General features: G+C 37.5%; 2 protein-coding genes across 3 annotated transcripts; both read left to right on the top strand.

The window, feature by feature from the left end:
• Positions 1 to 386: 386 nt before the first annotated feature.
• Positions 387 to 2532, top strand: LOC145632889 (uncharacterized). The gene is made up of 2 exons (XM_081685218.1): positions 387 to 641; positions 2053 to 2532. Exons 1-2 carry the CDS (start codon positions 387 to 389, stop codon positions 2530 to 2532), a joined length of 735 nt encoding a protein of 244 aa, XP_081541344.1.
• A 384-nt stretch (positions 2533 to 2916) lies between these two features.
• Positions 2917 to 14728, top strand: LOC145632098 (uncharacterized). 2 transcript variants are annotated; one of them, XM_081684382.1, is made up of 11 exons: positions 2917 to 3598; positions 6105 to 6369; positions 7320 to 7476; positions 7605 to 8361; positions 8476 to 8902; positions 8994 to 9175; positions 9316 to 9472; positions 10498 to 10734; positions 10830 to 11180; positions 13453 to 13554; positions 14127 to 14728. In XM_081684382.1, exons 1-11 carry the CDS (start codon positions 3090 to 3092, stop codon positions 14364 to 14366), a joined length of 3384 nt encoding a protein of 1127 aa, XP_081540508.1. In that variant the 5' UTR covers positions 2917 to 3089; the 3' UTR covers positions 14367 to 14728. The 2 variants fall into 2 exon arrangements, with proteins under 2 accessions (XP_081540508.1, XP_081540509.1); XM_081684383.1 differs by lacking the exon at positions 2917 to 3598 and adding an exon at positions 4699 to 5891.
• The last annotated feature ends 1861 nt before the right edge of the window (positions 14729 to 16589 follow it).

A 16589-nucleotide genomic window follows, 5' to 3' on the forward strand; every position in this document is an offset into this window, starting at 1 on the left:
GGACCCATATTATGGACCAAAATAAACTGGATTAAACGTTTTTATAAAAAGGACACGAAATGAATGATTTTAAAGAACACGAAATTAATTATTTTGGGTTTAAAGGCACGAAAAGAGGAAAATAAGTTACGGTTTGGGGAAATGGGCTAGGAATTGGTTTGTTTATGAAATGGAAATATAGATTTAAGCACTCAAAGATTAAATACTCAACCCGACCAATAATGGCGGTGAAAGGTTGTTCATCATCGGGCTTGGTTTTGGGGAGACATTTTTAGGTGTCTACAGTCCCCCAAACAGTCAGGAATTCAAATCCTACTACACCCTAACAAGTGTACAGTCCTAGGCTTTTAAAGGGCCATGGGCATTTAAGGAGAGGGCCCCTTACGATGGGAACACCCTCCTTACAACTTGGTTCTTATATGGGGATTCCTGTTGATTTGGGTCGTAGTAAGTGTTCCGAGTTTGGTTTTCTTGTAGATAAGGTGGTTAAACGCCTTGAGTTGTTTGCTGCAATGCACCTCTCCCCTGCGGCAAAGTTGATCATCATTAACTCGGTGCTCCTTGCCTTGTTTAATCATATTTTGTCTGTTTTCCAGATTCCAGATTCCAGAAACTATCTACTCGCTAGTGGTGGACAATTTGTTAGCTAAGTTTTGGTGGAAGTGATCATCTCAATCGAGTCTTGGGATGGCTCTTTGTTCTTCTAAGTTGTTGCACCTCCCGAAAGGACTAGGGGATTTGGGTATTCGTAGTATTGCACCGTTTAATTCCGCCTTATTAGCAAATCAGAGTTGGCATATCATTTAATCCCCACAGCTGTTAGTTTCCCGTCTTCTGTTTGCTAAGTACCCTTTGTTGGTAAGGGGTACTGCGTCCTCGATTTCTCGTCCTTCTTGGGGTTATCGAGGTCTTCTCTAAAGAATATCTATTTTGTCTAAGGGTTTGGTTTGGAAGGTTGGTTCGGGTTCTCGAGTTTGTATTTTAGAGGATTCTTGGGCTCCTAGTGGACAAGTTAGTTGAAGGATCTTCCGTTAGCGGTGGTTAGGCTGACTCTTGTATCTATTGGAATTGCGTGTGGCTGTTGATTCTTTTGGTGTGTCAAATTTGGTGTGTCAGAGGCGATTAGGCTGACTCTTGTGTCTTCTTTACTTGATCCATGTTCTTATGCGTGGGATACTTCGATTATTCATATGTTGTTTAATTCTCCGTCGGCTGCTAAGATTCTTTTTTTGGATCGGCTGGGGAGGCTAATGGATGATTTGTGTACTAGAAGTTCACCAGGGATGGGGTATTCTCCCCGAAATCGGCTTATGCCTTATGATGCCAGTCCCCTATGACCTCTAGTTATGGAAATCAGTTAACTCCGACCTAGTGGTGGAGGTTTTGGCGGCTTCGTATTCTTCCTCGGTGGAAGGTGTTTGGATGTAAACTATTACATGATGCTCTTCGGATGGCATCCCTTCTGCATTCTCGTGGTTGTTCGGTTGACCCGATGCCTTTTACCCAGGAGTGGAAGGAGGTGTCGCACACCTTCAGAGATTGTTCTGTTGTGATATCTTTATGGCGGTCGGGAGCGTTGGGGTTTTTTTGGCATTTATAGCAGTTCCCTCACTTTAGGGATTGGTTGGCTGAAACCGTTTCTTGGTTTTGTTCTCACAAATTTTGGAAGGGTATTATGTCTTTATTTACTCTCCTTTGGGCTATTTGGCTTTTTAGGAATGGGTTAAGGTTTAGACATGCTGTTTGGTCTCCTAGGACAATTGAAGGTTTGGCTGAGGATTGGTTCCACTGTTGTGTCCAGTCTCAAGATTGGAAGAAATCTGTATTGGGATCTTGCTCGTCTAGTTCGTTTGTGCTTTTAGGTAATCCATGGTTATGTTTGAGGGTTTTACCTGGCATATACCCCACGGTTTATTTGATCGTTGATGGAGCTTGGGATTACTCTACGTGGAGGGCTAGGGCAGCTTGAGATTCTAGGGGGAGGTAGTAGGGCCTTTTTGTCTGGATCGACAGTGCAGGCTGAGCTACAAGCTTGTTTTATGGGGACTTCAGGCGGCGTTTCGCAAAGGATTCTTGAAGATTCGGATTCATTCTGATTGTACAGCCCTTCTCTCTTTGCTTCCGGATTCAGGTCCAATGGACATTTTGGTTAAGTGGCTCACTCAGGAATTCCGTGCGACTGTTGATTCTTTTTGGTGTGTCAAATTTGGTGTGTCAGAGGTGGTTAGGCTGGGTCTTGTGTCTTCCTTACTTGATCATCGTTCTTACGTGTGGGATACTTCGATTGTTCATAGGTTGTTTAATTCTCCGTCGGCTGCTAAGGTTCTTTCTCTGGATCGGCTGGGGAGGCTAACGAATGATTTTGTATACGGGAAGTTCACTAGGGATGGGGTTTTCTTCACAAAATTGGCTTATGCCTTTCTTTGCCAGTCCCCTATGACCTCTGGTTGTGGAATTCGGTTGACTCCGACCTGGTGGCGAAGGATTTGGCGGCTTCCTATTCTTCCTCCGTGGAAGGTGTTTGGCTGTTGAGTCCTTTTTGGTGTGTCAAATTTGTAAGGTTCCTCGATCCCGGGTTTCTCCGGCTCACTGGTTAGCTGATTGCGCTAGGCGAAGGCAATTGTTGTTTTTTCAGTTCTAGTTTCTTTCTTTCTTTTCCAATATGTTTTTCTTTGATAGCTCTTTTGTCAAAAAAAAAAAAAATCGTAAGGTTCCTCGATCTTGAGTTTCTCCGGCTCATTGATTAGCTAGTTGCGCTAGGCGAAGGTAATTGTTGTTGTTTTTTTTTTTAAGGTTTGACACTTCAATTCAATGTATGACATTGACTAGTATGGTACCGAAATCAAGTGTGAAAGCCTTGACTTTCCTTAATCCGTTGCTTTAACTTCAAATTTATAAAAAAAAAAAAAATTAAACAATGCCCAAACAGCATCGTCTCTCACCTTCTAGGGTTTCGAAAGAGCAGCAGCGGTCACAACAACTGCCCTGCTCTCTCACTTCTTCCTTCTTCCAACCTTCAAACCATGCTTCAATGGCGGCAGCTTGATCTCTTCCTCTAACCTCCCATTTTATCTCTCCTCCCTTTAACAATGCAAGACCAAACCCCCCCTGAACCCGAAGCTCAAACTCCCGAAGCCCTAGACTCCGATCAAATTCCACCTCTTCCGATAAATTCCGTCGCAGAATCCGATGAATCTGACTCAATTATCGATGTTTCCGACAAGAATTTAGATCTTCCTCTCTCTCTCCTCGACGGCGATGGTGAGAATTCGGCGGAAGGGTTGTATGTGTATCGTAATGTGTTCAATTTGATACCCAAATCGTTGGGGAATTTTGGGGGAAGGTTGAAGAAGCTTAAATTTTTCGCTAATGAGGTTAATTTGTTTCCGCAAGAGGTTAGGGATTTGGTGGAGCTTCAATGTTTGCAAGTTAAGGTATCCCCAATTAGTCTTATGGGTTTGCCTCTTAGCAAGTTGAAGTCTTTGAAGGAACTCGAGCTTTCAAAAGCGCCACCGAAGCGGTCCGGGTTCCCAATCATGGCTGAGATTTCTGCCCTTAAGTGTTTAACAAAGCTCTCAGTTTGCCATTTTTCTATTAGGTTGGTGGTTAAATACAGTTTTTGCTTCTTTGTGTTTTTGATCAATTACTTTATTTTTTGATGTTATGAATTACAAGTAATTAGTTGTTCTGGATTACACTTATGTTTTTGGTACAGTTTATGTATTTAGTCAACTAGTCACCGATTATGAGAGAAGAATTTGTGGTTGTGAAAAGTGATTTTTTTTATGTGCCTGTTCAAATATCTGTTGTTAGTATTTTGTTGATGAAGTGGATTTAATGGAATTAGAGACCAAAAGAGAATAATACATGTTTTTCACTGTTGAATTATGTGAAAGATGCAAGCTTTGTTTTGGTGATATGCTGGTTATTCAATTGCATATTTGCAATGTGCAATGAACATATTTTTGCAAACAAAAGAGTTAGAAAATTAACAAATGTTGTGATCTCTTTTATGCGTTACTCTTACATAGTAGTTGATAGTGTAAGCAAAAGTGGACAGGATAATCCGTCTTCATGTCTAGAAACATTTACACAAATTATAGAAGAATACAAAATTTAACTTATAGGCATAGGGAAATCTAGGGTAAAATAAACATAAAAGATAATCGCATACATTGTGGCACGGATTAGAGACATCAAAATAGGACAAACTTGCAGAGGATGATAATGAGAAAGCTGATAATGAGGACAACGTAGGAATTAAATATGAGGATGTAGGAAAGTGACCTTATAGTGTAAGATGGAATGAAAGATCTTGGGGTTTGGGAGTAGGAAAAAATGACGCGGTTGCTTTTATATGGAGATAGGGACAATTTTTTTATTAATTGTATTTAGTTTTTGGGGGCTAAATTAACGTTGGGAGGTTTTTTTTTATTTTTTTTATTTTATTTTTTAATTTCATTGTTTAAATGTTAAGTTACTCAACTAATTTCCATTCAGCATTTCACTGTACATTGTTCCATCCCCATTAATGGATTCTCCCCCACATTAATGTGTCATTAGACTTTTCTTATAAGAAACTAAAAAGTCAATTTTAATATTTGAACTTCTCAAGAGCACATCAATGTAGGACAACAACTGCCCCTATTTGCTCCTTAAAAACTCCCTCCCCAAACCTTTTTAGATTTCTCAATCTCATTGCATCTCATCTCCACCACCACAAATCACTTTCTCTCTCCACCGCAGGACCACAACTGCCCCTACTAGCTCCTTATAGTCCTTAATTGCACTAACAAATGCCGGTCCCCATACTCACTACCTTTAACCACTATTGCTCCAAATCTATGAACCTTAACCTCCATATGTGTTGAAGTGTTAGCTTCAACGACCAATTGAAGATGATCTCCACCACCACAAATCACTTTCTTTTTCTTTTTCTTTTTTTTTTTTTAAAAAATTTATTTATTTATTTATTTTATCACTAGTCATGTTTTATTTGTAAGAAGTGATGGATTTGTGTTTGGGTGATAGAAGGGTCAATAGAGACGGAGAAGTTGGATGTTGATGTGAAATTTGCTCATTATCACGTCAAATTTGTTTGAGAGGAGTGGGGTTTTGAGGAGAGAGAATTTGGGTTTTGCGGCAGTGGTGATGTGTAATCTGTTATGATGATTCTTGTGGTGGGCGAAGAAAGAGAGGAGGGTAGAGGGTCTGGTGGTAGCTCGTAGGTGTAACAATAGTGGGTCCGGTGGTGGGTGGAGGGAGGTGGGCAACTTGGGGTTTAATGGTGGAAAGAGAAAGTGATGAGAGTTTGTCGATGGTGAAAAAGCTGAGTTTTGATGGGAGAGAGGGAGGTAGGGAGTGGAATGGTGAATGAGCTAATAACAGTACTTAAAGTTAAATTTTATGGAATTATTTTACCAATTTCATTCATTAAGGTCATTATATGTAAAAAAATAAAATAAAATACAGAGCTACCAATGATATTCCGAAAAATCATCAGCATTCATATCATTGCCTGCCCCCACATGTTGTATTCATTTTGCATAATCACTCTAATCATATCTGAATATTACTTATTCTTCTGTACTTCTCCAAAAGAGGTATTAGTACTGAGTAAATGGAAGTTGTTTAGTCTATTAAATCTTGTCAATTCTTTCTTTACTGTTACCATTTTGAGTTAATTTTCTTATCTCCTTTCTTAAATTTATCAAGGTAAATGCTGCAACTTCTCTTTAAATCACAGTCTGCAAATAAACTATAGAGAAAAGCAGACAAAAAAAAAAGTTAAGAGAATAAAGGGTTAAAGGAGGTTGGGGTCGAGAGGAGATTACAAAGGAGGTGCTACTTGGTGTTCATTGAATTTTTTATTGGCTCATGATGAACAAAAGGTGTTATCAGTTTATCACTGTTATGATAATTGTGTCTAGAGTATTTCTGGCCATCACTGTTATCTTGTGCATGTGAAAATTGAAATAGTCATTCAGATTTAATTTTACTAAGCTTTATAAATTCCTGTTCTACACCTTTCAATATATTAACTTTCATTTTAATTATTCATGAAAATTCTGTTTTACGGATATTCCTTTATGCTCATTCTGCAGATACCTTCCTCCTGAAATTAGCTGCCTGGTTAATCTGGAGTATTTGGATCTGTCATTCAATAAGATGAGAAGTTTACCACAGGAAATAAGCTCATTAAAGGCCCTCATATCACTCAAAGTTGCTAATAATAAGCTAATTGAGTTACCAGCTGGATTGTCCACATTACAAAGACTGCAGAATTTAGATTTATCCAGAAATAGGTTGACATCACTTGGACTGCTTGAACTTAGCTCGATGCAAAACCTTCAGAAGCTGAATCTTCAGGTACCCAGGAACAACTAGCTTTTAATTTTTTTATTTTTATTTATTTATAATGAACTTCTGATCATATTTGGTTATTGATATTTCTTGCTGATTATTGATGGTTATAAAAAGTGGGGAGTTTAATGTTTTGAATTGCTATTTGACGACAAAATAATACTCACGATGACAGTGTAAATTACCATCCTACCCCTATTTTAAATTGTTAATTTGTTATTACTCCTTATTCTTACTCATGGCTTGACCACCTTCAACCCCCAAAATAGTCCACCACCCACCATCACCTCAACTGCGACTACCATCAACATCACCACAGCCACCACCACTACCGCCGTACATTTTCGGGTATAACAACGGGTGACGGTGGGATGCGTATACTCGGAGGATTTGGGCGGGGAGGAAGATTTGCCAGAGGTTGATGCAAATAGTTGCTGGAAAACACTTACGGGCTAGGTCATTAATAATGTCGTTGTGAGTGTTTCTTTGTCATCAAATAGTAACACCCTTAACATTTTAATACACTCTACGTAATTTGGCTTTCCTGCAACTTAATAACTTTACGTAATTTGATCTGCCACATACATTATATTCTGTTCCTATTACGTTCGACTTGTTGCCTTTTGGTTGAGATAGAGTTTTGTTTTCCTCAAACTGAAGGTTTTCCTAGGTAGCATGATTGGCAGTCTTATAAATAATGAAGGCATCAAAACCAATCATAATACATTGGACCAGGATAGGGGCTGTCCTTTCCATTTCTTTTTTATATTTCCTGGGCCTGTTTTGGGTGAGAGGGGGGGAGGGGTGAATACAAAGTTGTGTGTTTTCATTAAACAAAATCTTGGATAACAAGGAAGTAAGGTTGCCATTCCATCAACACAAAGCTCTTGAAGATTTTTCTATGTCTAAATATTTAAACCTAACATGCTTACTTCATATTTTTATTATTGTCTAAGTACAATAAGCTTCTCAGTTGCGAAATACCTGCATGGGTTTGCTGCAATATGGAGTGTAATGGAAGTGGCGTCTGCAGTGATGACATTATCAATTCTACTGTTGAGATGGATGTTTTGGAAGCAACAATTGATGACAATGGAAGCATTTCTTGTGATGGTTAGCATGTTTTTTGTTTGTTATTTAGTTATTCTAGAGTGTTATTTAATTTCCAAATGTTCATTGAAGTTAATCATATGTTGTAACGATCTGTAGACTATTGACCACTAGTGCTCTATATGATGCAGCATCTTCTAATTCTACCTCGTATCATGTACCTGGGTCTTCTTTGATTGATAGATGTTTTGGTAAACGGCGATTAGGTAAGCGGTGGAAGAGAAGGCAATATTTACAGCAACGTGCTCGCCAAGAGAGATTACATCATAGCAGAAAATGGAAAATTGAAGACCATGGTGATACTTTCACTATCAAATCGAGTGAAAAATGCAGAAGGTGCGAACAAGCGCCACTTGCATCTGACTCTATTTCTGAGAGTGTTACTGACATTACTTGTGTTGAGGACCAATGTAAGCAGTCAATATATGGGGAAAATGAGGGTGGTGCAGTATTTCTTGATACCATTGATGATAGTGTGAAATCAAAGAAGGAAATTGATTTGGATAACTTCAATGGTATTGAAGATGAGGCCAACAGTGAAGGAGAAAATGATACTTGTTGTGATGCTCCATCAACTTGCATATGCAGTTTGGGTGATAACATTGATAAGGCTAAAGAAAGCAATTCTTCCCCAGTCTCAAAAGCTTCCCACAAGTGTAAAAGGCAGTCAGATAAATATCTTGATAACCCAAAGCCCAGAAAGTCTCGGAGATCAACTGATGATCAGGTTGCTACTTCTCGCATATATAATTTCACATCTTTCTGTGGTGTTAAGGATCATCTACCAGATGGGTTTTATGATGCTGGACGTGATAGACCTTTTATGTCACTGAGGGATTATGAGCAAAATTTGGAGATCCATTCTCGTGAGGTTATTCTACTTGACAGGTTGTTACATTTTAAATAACTCTATACGAAATAATTTTTCGGCTGTCTTTACAGATGCTCAGATCATAATTCTTTTGAATTAATAAAATCTGTGATTGCCTACTCTTTGCTCAGGGAAAGGGATGAAGAACTGGATGGAATTTTGTTGTCAGCTCAAGCAATGGTTCTTCGGTTGAAGAAGTTGACTGGCTTGAGGCTGAGAAGAGACCTGACAGCTGATGATAATTTTCTGGTTGCTTCCTGGCTTGCTCTATTTGTCTCGGATCATTTTGGAGGTGGGGACAGGATTTATTCCCTTGATAGGGTTAGAAAAGATGTTTCTGGTTCAAACTATCAGAAGCCTTTTGTTTGTACTTGTGCTGTTGGGAATAGTGAGAATGGGATGGTGGCCTTGAAGAAGAATACTCATGCTGTGGAAGATGTTTTACAAAATATCTGTGAGCAATCCCTTCAAACTATCAAAGCGAGACGCAATTCTGTAGTTGTGCCTTTAGGGGCTCTGCAACTTGGTGTATGTAGACATAGGGCAGTTCTTATGAAGGTAACTATTTTGTGGTTTCTGATTCATTTACTGTTATAATTTTGATTGCTGTTCAATCCTGTATGAACTATTTACTTCTTGCGCATTCCAGTACTTGTGTGATCGAATGGAGCCCCCTGTCCCTTGTGAGCTAATTCGAGGTTACCTGGACTTTTCTCCACATGCCTGGAATGCAGTCCTTGTCCAGAAGGGTGGATTATGGGTTCGCATGATAGTTGATGCTTGTCGTCCACATGATATACGGGATGAGATGGATCCAGAGTACTTGTGCAGGTTTTTTGAATTATTTAATGGCCCTGTGTCTTGTTTTGTTTTTGTTCTATAACTTGTAGCCGCATCATGTCATATAAGCTTGTTCAGAGGAACTGTTTTCATATCATTTCTCATGCTGTCATGAAATATTATTCTTGCAGGTACATTCCGCTTACTCGGATTATTTACCCAAAACTTGCTCCTAGCGATCCTGTTTCGACTGGTTTTCCTTCGATCTCTGAATGTGAAGAAATTGAAAAAGTGGCTTCTAGCTCTCTCATTTTATGCAAAGTGGGATCAATTGAAGCTGCAGCAAAGGTTTGGTTCCTAGACATGAATGTTTATTGATTTTATGTATTGTTTTACTCAGCCTATTTATCGGGAACAATTTCTATGCTATTGGGTCTTTGGAACTTTAGAAGAATGTGACTCTATGTACGTGATTTATCTCTGAATGTTTCCATCTCCTAGTCTGGAGACTAAAGTTATATTACTTGGACTCAGGTACTAGTGTGTGTGTGTGTGTGATTGATGCCCAAGTTACACTTTTAGCTGTTTTATGAATATAATGTGCCTTTGGTCCAGATTTAAAAATAAGTGTTCATATCTTGGAGTATCAAATAATTGACTTGGATACTTGAGAAGAAATGACGAGTTTGAGCCAAGAACAGGTAGCTCATTAATGGTAAAAGAAGCATAATTAACTACAATGATCGTCACATTGTGACATCACAAGTGTCTTGTATGTAAATATTATTAGTTCGGTACTTTGGTAGGACAATTGGAAACTATTGACAACTTTAGTTGTGACTTTGGAGAATATGGAAAATAGGTGGTCCATGGTCGACCATTCATAAATTAATTTGTGGTTCTCGAACAATTTCTTTTTATCTTGTTAGTTCTCTCTCTCTCTCTCTCTCTCTCTATATATATATATATATATATATATATATATATATATATACTTTTTGCTCAAGCATAGATTATTTTGAGCTGGATGTGTGTTGATGTTTCCCAGTAGCTTTTAGTGAAAACTTTCAACTTATCATTGTCATAATAATCTAATGCATAGCCTAGTAAGTCAATACAGTTTTAAGAGTTAAAAGCTAAAATTGATCATCTTCAACATCACTATTCTTATAACTCCTTACACACACATAAGCACTAACAACCCTTTTCTGATATATACTTTTTATTCTTTTATTATTCGTGTCCCTGATTTTTTTTGAAATTATTTTTTATTATTATGTATGTGTTGGAGATTTGTCACGATTTTTATCCCTTGGGGGTTATTGTTAGTGTGGTCTTTAATGTACTCCTAGCTGATATAGTTATAACTTCAGGTCCGTAGTTTAGAGGTATCTGCAACTGCCCTGGATGAAATCAGGAATTTTGAATTTACCTGTATCGGGGAAGTAAGAATTTTGAGTGCTCTAAAGAAACACCCATGCATAGTTGAGATTTATGGGCATAAGATTTCTTCAGACTGGATACCTTCATCTTCATCTGATGAAAAGCCTGAGCGTCGTATGCTTCGTTCTGCGATTTTTATGGAATATGTTGGAGGGGGCTCTCTGAAGGTGACACTCTTTTCTCCATTACAAACATTTTTTGTCAGTTGCGTTAGTGAATCTATTATCTTATGTCATCAACTTAAACCTGTGTCATACTACAGAATTACATAGAGAAGCTGTTGAAAACTGGCAAGAAGCATGTACAAGTTCATCTTGCTTTGTGTATTGCTAGAGATGTTTCATGTGCACTGAAGGAGTTGCATTCCAAGCACATTATTCATCGTGACATCAAGAGCGAGAATATTCTAATTGATTTGGATCAGAAGAGAGCTGATGGAATGCCTGTTATCAAGCTATCTGACTTCGACAGAGCCGTTCCTCTTCGATCCTCCTTGCATACATGTTGTATTTCCCATGTAGGTATACCTCCACCTGATATTTGTGTTGGAACACCCCGCTGGATGGCTCCTGAGGTATTGCAGGCAATGCATGATCGTAAAACCTATGGCCTGGTAAGTGTCACTTCCAGATATTAATTTGTGCTCTGATCTACATGTGACTGATCACTATCGGCATAAATGTGAAATAATCATGCATGTGAATCAGTCTTTTAATTGTTCTTGCAAGTTTGATTTGGAAAGGATGTGACCCTGGTGGGGATTCTAACCAGCAGGATTTTTGTTGGTTTGACCTGCACTTCATGTAGTTAGCTGGCTTGGAGTGTATGTTGATATATTTTATATTGTGGGATGATGTGCTTCCCATTCTCTCAAACCATAAAGGCCTCAAAACTTGTTAGTGCATTAAATATTTAACTGGGAGCAGCAGATAAATGTTGTTGTCTGTATGTACGCTAGAGATGCAAACCTTTTGTCAAGGACCGGTTCTCACACACAATAATTACGAATAATTAACACTGATTAGGAGGTAAGCTTGAGTAATTTGATTAATAATGGAAATGGTATGATTACAGGATAACAATAGCTTTAGGCTATTAATCTCTAAGTAGCTTTAGGCTACAACTCTCATAAGATTTCTCTTAACAATTTTCTGGATAAGTGGCTACTACTCTCTCTATTACAATTTATACTCAAGCACTATTATAACCTAAAACTAATAATGGTTGACCTCCAAGGCTTAGGGAACGACAATCTTTTTGCCATTGTTACTAAAGTAGTGAATCTTCCTTTTCAAACTTGTCTTCTTTCCTGAATTAGCTTCCTTGTCAAAAGCTACTGCTCCTCTTGTTCCTCCAATTCGATTTCAGCTTCTGTCCTTTCCTCTTGGTTACCGTTGTTGTTGACTTGCTCTTGAACATGACCCAAATTGCGAACTTGACCCATCTTGGCCCTTCGGTGATAGACCTTAATGGGCTGGCCCAAATTCGGATCCATCACACCTTTCCTTTTCAGGGTTTACTCTATTATTTTGTAAAGGCTTCTATATTTTGTGCTTCTCAAATAACTGGCTATTTTCATTAGTTGGTTAGTGAATGACATGATTATCAAACACCTAATCACAGACAGGGAATGTATTGTGCATGTAGCAATATAATCCTTTTTTATTTGTCCGGTGTGATCTGTTTTTATTTGCAGTAAACATTGAACTAATTGTGTATATGTAAAATGCTTTGTATACATATATACTCCCTAAACTAGTTTCTATGATGGAACATTCTTAATGTAGTACAATCTTATGCCTTTTGCTTTAATCACGGCCACATATAGCTTCGGGTGTTTGCGTGTGTTGGTGGGGTATGGACTATGGAGGTTTAGGTGCATTATTACTTCATTGTAATAGATCATTGTACCTATTTTCTATATACTCCATCCGTCCCCAATTAAAGTTCCCATTTCTCACTGAGTTTGGTCCACGTCTTCGTGAAACTGTTAATCGATTATATTCCATTGTTTCTCCATATAGTAAAAGAATATTTTAAAAAAACCTGTTATTTCATAATTCCCTCTACAAATTCTCTCCTAAATACTTGTGTCGTTGTGTGGTTGTGCCCAAGAGGAATGGGTGCTTTACTTGGGGAAAGAGGGAGTAATTAAAAGATTACAATTGTACTCTCTTTGATGTTTCTTTTGCATTTTCAACGGATTAGCATACCTGGCTACATGATCACTATTGCTCCAAGAAGAGCAAAGGTCACTTTCCATATAGGGTAGAGCGGCGTGTAAAACATTTGAATGGGGTCAAATCAGATTTTATTTTTAAGGAAAAAAAAAAAACAGTGAATTCATCAAACAAACATTTGTTGCAACCCTTCTTTTGAAGTGAAAAGAGCTCAGTAGAATGATACAAAGCTGGATAAGTAGCTAAATAATTTCTTCAGAAAACTGAATCAGACTTATTTTAAGAGAGAAACAGAAGTGCATTACCAGAAAGGTACTTCAAGGGTAAGAGTCAGTCTTACAATTCCTCATCTTTTGTAGAAGGAATTCTTCTTTGCTTTTCCCTTATATCAAGACATTACCAAAGAATTTTACTCTTCTTAATGGAAGATTTTGTCTGAGAGACTCTTTGGTGTCCATTGAGTAAGGCTGTCTTCTGAATTTGAAGTGTGATCCTGAATTCCTGATCCTGATAACCTTAATTAAGATTAGTTGCATCCGTTATTCTACGTTTTTGGTGTTTATATAAGTAATCTAGCCCATCCCCTCCCCTCCAAAACAAAAGGTAAAAAACCCCATAAATGAAGTGGTGTATGCCTACTTTTTCAAGTTTTTTATTTTTTAAAATGCACAATTTATGCCTTTGGCTGACTCTTTCTGTTTGCAGGAAGTTGATATTTGGTCCTATGGATGCTTGCTCTTGGAATTGTTAACCTTGCAAATCCCATATTCAGGACTATCTGACTCAAACATTCATGATCTTTTACAAGTAAATCCCTCTCTCTTAGCCTCTGGTGTGTTACCCTTTTTGTTGAATGTGTGTGTGTGCACACTCTTGATTTTTGTAATGGGCTTAGTTAGAGGTTTTTATTATGTTGTTTTCTTGGACTGGGTTGTGGTATGTGGTTGCTGTAGGGCATGGTTACAGGAGTATTGAGAATCCTTTTTTTTTTTTTTTTTTTTCCTACTGGTTTGTTAATAGGGAGACAGAAGGTGATAGTTTGTGACCTTGGGTGGGAATAGCCCCAAAGAGAATATGAAGCCTTCTATATCTGCCAAACATCTAAGTTCTTTTTGAGTCATGACTACATTTGGCTTAATCTCATCAGATTTCCTTTTGTGTGATAAAGGCTCAAGTCCTCTTATATCATTTGCTAAGAATATATATACGGGCTGTACATTTGTTCAAGCTAGTGCACCCTAATATCCTTTGCTTAGACTATATATGTGGACTTTGTATACTATTCATGCTGTTAAAGATCCTATCTCCCTCTACTCTACACTTCCAATCCCATTCCCCTCAACTCCTACTGTTTTTAATGTTACATGTTCTTTGAGCAGAATGGCAAGAGACCCCTACTGAATGGTGAAATTGAAAAGCCGGGGTCGTTGGAGGAACATTCCGGATTAAATTCTTGTACAGAAATTGAGGGAGAAGACAGGGAATCGGAGGGTTTGAGATTCTTGATAGATCTGTTCCATCAATGCACAAATGGGAATCCTGATGAGCGCCCAAGAGCTGAAGATATTTATGATATGCTGCTTGCAAAGACTAGTTCTTTCACTGCTGCTACCAATTAGGTATAATAATGTACTTTTGTATTCTAGATTTATTTTCGGCATCACAAATTTTGTAGACATAGGATAAAGGGGGTTACAACGTAGTGTCCGGGATTGGGAAATCACATCACTTCATGGATATCATTTATCTAGAATTCTAGGCTGTTGTTTAATTCCATTTTTCTATTTATTGGAAGTTATCTTAAGCTGTAGTTCCCATTAATAACAATAAATATTATTGTAATTGTATTTGTATTCGTGTAACAATAAGTGTTTCAGGCCTAATGTGATATACGATGTATAAGCTGATTTGAATTCCTTTATGGGTAAACTGATTTGATTTGAGTTTATATATATGGATAAAGCTAATTTGAGTTTCGATACGGCTAAGCTTTTTTGAGTTTCTATGTCATATCCTTTCTTTTGGAAGTTCTACATTGTCTATGCCAATATCTTAATGTTTATTACAGTACTTTTATTGATTCCCAATAAACAATTAGATATGATTTACAGATGAATGCTAACAAACACATTTAGGGGGCGTTTTGGTATGGATTTTTTAAGCTAGGGAAACGGATTCAAATAACCTACTATGTTACTGTTTGTTTGGTAAAGGCTAGAGAGTAACAAATACCGTTACCCGGGTGTAACAGTTCCCTCACTTTGATTCCGCTCTTTGACCCAAGGAAACAAATTCCGTTTCCAGCATAATGTCAACATCTCTAATTGACTCTCTCTTACAAAGCTCTTACTCACCCAATCTCTCTTTCAAATCGATTTCTCAGCATGCCATTGTTCAAGATATTGCTTCATTATTCAAGACTTGTCAAAATTGAGTCAAATAAAATCACTCAACAACAACTAATCATTCTCACATCTCACCCACCAAAAATTATAAAAAAAAAAAAAAAAAAAAAGAATTTTCATGATGATCGATGATGAAGATTGATTTGCCTTTACGATGATCTGATATGATGTTGATAATTTTGATTTTTGCTAGTCTGCTGATTTCAATCTGGTGTAGTTGAGTTTTGTGATCAATAAAAGAAAAAAGTGATCTAGTAATCTGATTTTTCTTTTATGATTTGATGATTTTGGTTGTTGGGTAAGAGTAATTAAATTGGAGTAAAAAAAAGAGAAGAATTTTGCATAAGTTGAAACAATAAAGTAGCTCGTGAATCGTGATTTAGCCCACCAATATTTTAATTTTGTTTTCTCCCTTTTTTTTAAAATTTTTTTTTCCCTCTTTTTTATGCCAAACAGAAGGAAACGGATTAATTTTTATTGTTTACGTTTCCTTAGTAATACCAAACAACTAGTAAGGGTAACACTATATATATTACCTTTTCTCCTCCTAATTTGTTTTCATTCTAGTACCTTTACTAAGTTGATACCAAACGTCCCCTTTATCCAAAAAGGATTTTTTTGTGAATGCAAAGTTGCCAATCTTGCCATCCTACTTCAAGTGAAGCAACCTGAAAGAGTGGCTTAAGTGATGGCAAATTATGTTGTGGAGTATATGGATTCATCTCAACGATGTGATCTTCAGGGACCATCATCTAAATCCCATCTACATACTTGCTCTAATTTCTGAGTCAACATCGAGATTAAAGAACACTGCCAAAGTTCTGGAGAAGGAAATACATCTAGACCCAAATGAAGATGGTTTGGATACATTGGAACACAGGCTAAGTTAATGAGCGTGTCTTCACGGTCTTGTTTGTTGGTGCTTGGAAGAGGAGCGATGATAAGGGTAGACCTTATCTGAGCTCGATGAGCTGGGTTTTGGGATTGATTCCAGAAGATAATAGAAGAATAGAAGAGGAAAGGGAAGGAAGAAGAAGAAGTATACATAATAGAGAGAGAAAAAAGAGATAGAGAGGGAGAATTTAGTGTATTTTTTTTAATGAGAATATTACACAAATTAAGCTATATTTAGCTATCCTAACAACCCAAAACTTGTAACAGAAATAAAGCATCTTACAGCTTTACAACTAAGCATAAAAGACAAAAAATAGAAAATAACAAAATAGCTAGCTAAATTCTGTATTGTAACATATTTTCCCGCCAAATACAACTAACATTACTCTTCCTTATTTCACTTGTATCATACCCTCCCCCTTTAAAAAAACTTGTCCAAAGTCAGCAGGAAACTGTATCCAGGGTATTGAGACTCAAAATCACCTTTAGCCATCCAAGTAGCTTCATGTTCAGGTTGATTTTGCCACTGAACCATGACCTGAT

The sequence above is a fragment of the Chenopodium album genome, chromosome 5, assembly GCF_948465745.1.
Source record: "Chenopodium album chromosome 5, dcCheAlbu1.1, whole genome shotgun sequence".
NCBI lineage: Eukaryota > Viridiplantae > Streptophyta > Magnoliopsida > Caryophyllales > Amaranthaceae > Chenopodium > Chenopodium album.